This window comes from Protomyctophum bolini, assembly GCF_963924005.1.
Source record: "Protomyctophum bolini genome assembly, chromosome: 1".
Classification (NCBI taxonomy): Eukaryota; Metazoa; Chordata; class Actinopteri; order Myctophiformes; family Myctophidae; genus Protomyctophum; species Protomyctophum bolini.
In genome coordinates this window covers 53,894,253-53,899,252 of record NC_137862.1, presented here as the reverse complement: position 1 = coordinate 53,899,252, position 5,000 = coordinate 53,894,253, and the positions used below count along the sequence as shown (strand labels likewise).

The 5,000-nt window shown below is 41.9% G+C and overlaps 1 protein-coding gene across 2 annotated transcripts in view; it reads right to left on the bottom strand.

Annotated features, from left to right (window-relative positions):
• Positions 1 to 402: 402 nt before the first annotated feature.
• The window catches only part of fgf4 (fibroblast growth factor 4), a 7,597-nt gene continuing 2,999 nt past the window's right edge, over positions 403 to 5,000 (bottom strand). Inside the window, exons 2-3 of one of the 2 annotated variants that reach the window (XM_080761823.1) lie at positions 3,562 to 3,674; positions 403 to 756 (exon numbers count right to left, since the gene is read on the bottom strand). In XM_080761823.1, the coding sequence (XP_080617949.1) occupies positions 580 to 756; positions 3,562 to 3,674 (290 nt within the window). In that variant the 3' untranslated portion in view covers positions 403 to 579. The remainder of the gene's footprint in view (positions 757 to 3,561; positions 3,675 to 5,000) is intronic. The other variant, XM_080761824.1, reaches the window with a different exon arrangement.

The window sequence follows — 5,000 nt, the reverse complement described above, 5'->3', positions numbered from 1 at the left end:
GACACCATTGTACAATGGAGCATACATTAGGTCAAAGATTTCAACCTGACAGAGAATAGCAGCAGAATCTGATAAATTAGAAACAAAAAACAAATAAACATAAATTATAACTCCACATGGAAACGAGGACCTGTTTTTTTAAAAAAATACAAAATGTAGTAAATTATAAATAAGAAGGAAAACAAATATATAAAAATGATAAAAAGTAGGCTATGATACACTTAGACTTCTTGCATAAAGGCTGTAACTGAAAAGTGCATCACAGTTTAATATCCACTTGTCGACTTGTGCCTCCTTTCCTAGCCCCCTTCATCTCCTTCTCGTTAGAGTCCAACATGCCTCCTTCCCTAGCCTCCTTTGTCTCCCTGTAGAGTCTAATTATCCCTCCTTCCCTTACCATCCTTTGTCTCCTTGTTGTTAGAGTCCACTCGTCCACTCCTTTCCTATAGCCTTGTTCGTCTCCTTGTTGTTAGAGTCCACTCGGCCACTCCTTTCCTAGCCTCCTTGGACTCCTTGTTGGTTGAGATGACGTCTATTTGCCTGAAAACCGCCGTACGACGAAGTATAAATCTGGGCTCCTCAGATTCTTGGCAAGAAATGTGTCACAGTCGTGGCGGGTGACACTCTGTTCCCTCGCTTGGTTTTCCCGTTCTTGCTGAGACCGATGAACATCCTCGGGTAGACCACGGACTCGTAAGCGTTGTAGTTGTTGGCCAGAAGCTTCTCCCGGAACTTGCACTCACTGTTGTAGTGTGACTGAAATAGAGAGAGAGATGTGGATTATTTGAAATGTCACTTGTTTGATGGTAAAGAACTGTGTTTTTGAACCACTTTGGAAACCACTGCTATAGAGCGTCACAGTCCCCCCCCCCCCCCCCCCCCTCGAGAGACCCGGAAAATAAATCCCCGTTAATTTTCCTCATAGACTTTTCAGAAAGTATTTATTTAAAGACGTTTACGCCGCGGACAAAGTCAACTCTTGTCGTGACAAATCATGACAATAAACACAATGTTTTGGACCAAACAAAGAATTAGAAAGTATACAAATAAATGGCAGGTTACAATTTTTTTGTTGTTGTTTTACTTCTTTGTAATTATTTGTTTGGTCCAAAATATTGTGTTGGTTGTCATGATTTGTCACGACTCGAGTTGGCTTCGTACAACGCTTAAAAGGTCTTTAAATAAATACTTTATGAAATGTCTATGGGAAAAGTGCACTGGGATTCATTTCCTGGGCCTGGCGTCGTCATAAAAGGGGGCGGGACTGCGACGCTCTATACTGCACCTTTGATAAATGTATCAAAAATATGTATGAAAGCATGACATATTGTGAGCTTGTAGATCTGGTATTTTCTGTGTGCTTTAAATCTAGCATGTATATAAAATTACTGTGTTATGACTTATTATGTTAAATAGCCATATTGTTATGAGCAGGTGGATTGTTCGAAATATACAAGTGGTCATGAGCTCAGAAAAGTTTGTCTAGACAAAACAAAGACCCTGGAGGACTTATAATAGGATTTGAGCTCTGTTTTGTTGATAACTATCAAACAATTGTCATCGCCTACCATTGAACATTTCCTACATTCTTGACTTCACTAAAAAATGTGTTTAATTTATGGACTGCTTACTATGTGACGACTGAGCTGCTAACAATAGGAACATATGCCAATGACAATATTATCAGTGGGTTAATGGATCTAACAACATGTGTCTGCCTTACTGTACATTAATTTGTATTTTATTTTTGAGGGCCTCCTATGCCCAGCTTTGTATGTGTTTGTGTGTATACCAAACAGCGATGATTTGATTGGCTGAGCACGGAATGCGATGTATGATGATGTATGGCGAAAAGAGCGCCCCTCACTTCACACAAGTGTGAATGAATGAATATTTGCAATGAATGAATATTTACAATGAATGAATGAATGAATAAATAATTTAATTTATATATTTATATGTCAATGTGTGTGTGTGTGTGCGTGCGCGTGCGTGTGCGTGTGTGTGTTTGTGTTTGGCTCCCCCATATGTTTGGCTCCCCCATATCTTGCAAGTATGATTGAACCCTACAAACCCTCCCGCGCACTCAGATCAGCTAACGCAGGGAAGCTGGAAGTACCCTCACTAAAAACGCCGGGACAACGCTCCACACGTCCCAAACTCTTCTCCCTTCTGGCTCCAAAACTGTGGAATGCACTTCCCATGGCAGTCAGAACTGCAGCATCACTCCCAATCTTCCGCCGTAGTCTGAAAACCCACCTTTTCAGACTCCATCATGGCCCATAGCACTTACTCTACCCTAGATAGCACTTCTGTAGACTTAGATAGCATTTGAAACAGACTTATAGCATGTTATGTAGACAGCACTAGAATTGCATTGTATATAGTCATAGCACGCCATAGTACATATGTATAGCATAGTAGTATATATGTAAAGTTTATACGTATAAATTTCATTATATAGATATTCCACTGTTACTTTCTTAGCTTACGCATGTTTCACGATGAATGTTTTTTATGTGATGTATTCCCATGCTTTTGTTCTTGCTTAATGTAAGTCGCTCTGGATTAAGAGCGTCTGCTAAATGCCTAAATTGTAAATTGTAAATTGTGTGTGTGTGTGTGTGTGTGTCTGTAGGTAGGTGGGTGGTCTCCTCACGGCCAGCTCATCTTTTTGCTCGGGCAGAAGAACGGTACTGTAGGTGCCTGCGTTGGCTGGCAATGCTTGGAATGGAATGTTTGAGACTGGATGATGTACCGTCACCCGGTTCTGCCTTCATCCGGCCCACAGTGAAAACATGCCACAGCCTCTCTCTCTCTCTCTTGTTCACTTGTCGCCTACTGTCTTGTTTGTCTGTGCGTGTGCTATAGCCAGCCTGCTCAAGTGGTGACATGTCATGGAGAGGTCCGTCTCCAAGGACATAGCCCAGTGGTAGGCAACAGGCATGAGCCAATGGGCCAGAACTGGCCCCGCAAGCGATAATATCTATCGCGACAGATTATTCTGTAAATCATTTATACAATAGCTATGACTGACAGTCCTGGTAGGATCTGGACATGCAGCAATATAGCTTTGAATTTAATGAAATCAGGTATAGGACGAACAAAATAGTTACGTTTCCAATTCTTTGAATGTTATTGTCTTCAATCACGGCCAACTTTCCTCTTGACACTTTTGAATAAGTGTTCCACATGTGCCTTAAATGATAATTGTATAGGTGTCATGGTTCAAGAGACCTTGAACCATGAAAGAGCTCTTGTTCGAAAAGGAGTATATATGACTCTGTCTCCAGATAATGTGTTCTTTCAAGATTATTTTTTTTAAAGTAAAAACAATGTACAAGCTCCATGCTATATCTTTTTGAGTAGGACATAAGGAATAAAAATATGGATTCTGCGGTTAAAATGATTGTGATGGGGGGTGTCCCCAGCCAGGTCCCAGTATACTTTGCAAAAACACTGGCCTATATTACTCCAAGAACAGATCTACAAGCTATATCCAAAAAAACAACAGATCTATCAAGCTATATAACACATTCGTAGAATATAAATATACAGTACACTCACAGATCCGTAGAGCTTCCCCCTCCGGTTCATGGCCACAAACAGCCGACTGCGGACGCCAAAGATGGTCACCACACCCCTCTCTCCCACCGGAGAGATCTCCAGGAGACCTGAGAGAGAGAGAGAGAGAGAGAGGAATGGAAAGATAAAAGCTCCTTAAACCGTTGAAAATGTCCTCTTTCCTCCTCCTTCTGCAAAGATCCTTAAAGAAAACGTTTGGCCGGCCGCCAGGATTAATTAATTAATTCACAGTAATTCATGGCAGGATTTATACCCTCATTTTGAAGTGCCAAAAAAAAAACCCCACGACTGGATGTTACTTTTGTTATACTTATGCACTGTGTGTGTCGTGTCGGACCATATCCGGATGTATTGCTCGGCAATCAGAAAGGCCGACTATTACAGCGTTGGCTATCGGCCATGGAATAAACCTTGTTGTTATTATTTATTTTTTTACCAGAAATGCCGCCTGGGACAAGGAATTTAAGATACAAGCGAGCAAAAGAAACAGATACAGTGGGCGCGAGTGCGCACACAATTCAAGATGCTCCATTGCTGTTGACAACGTCACCTATAAGTGCTAATGTAACTGTATAAGTATAGCATCACGACTCGATCGATCATCAGCACTATCATACTATAATTCAGTCAATGTCTGTCTGTGTGTCTGTGTGTGTGTCTGTCTGTCAGAAACAGCGCGTTATCTCATCATTGCCTGCACCAATCACTCCCACTTTTCACACAGGCATTGACCATATGAATATGGAGGTCTTAACGGAGCCCTTTTTTCGATTTGACACATTAATGATTAATAATGAATTTATTAGTGAATTAAAAACGCACCGGTCGCAGTACCCCCTACGGCCACAAGGGGGGGGGGGGGGGCAAATATCTCACAACGGGTAAGGGCTAGTATATATAAAAGACCAATTGCCGTACATCTGCAGTAATGGCGCCAAGTGTGTTAAACCAACACGGTCCCTTGACCGCCTATATATACTTCAGCCCCAATATGACTTTTTGTCTATACCAGGTCGGTCCATCCGTCCATCAGTCCGTCTGTGTGCCCATGCGTGTGTGTGTGTGTGTGTGTGTGTGTGTGTGTGTGTGTGTGTGTGTGTGTGTGTGTGTGTGTGTGTGTGTGTGTGTGTGCCCGTCGGTCTGTGAGTGGCTAATGTCCGGCACCGCTGTGCAGATCGCAGTGAAACAAGCTGTGCATGCACACACACACTTCCTGGAGATTGATTAAACACATTTTTGTGAATATTACTTTGTCCCGAACATCACGCAAATCGGTACACTGCAGTGTCTCTATAGTCAATAAACCAAATGGGTCGTTCAGATTTCTCATATTCCATCCTGCATGCCTATAAGATTGGGCTTCCAAAGTTTGCAGTATAGTTCTCCGTTTTGAACAAAAAATGCCTCAAATAATG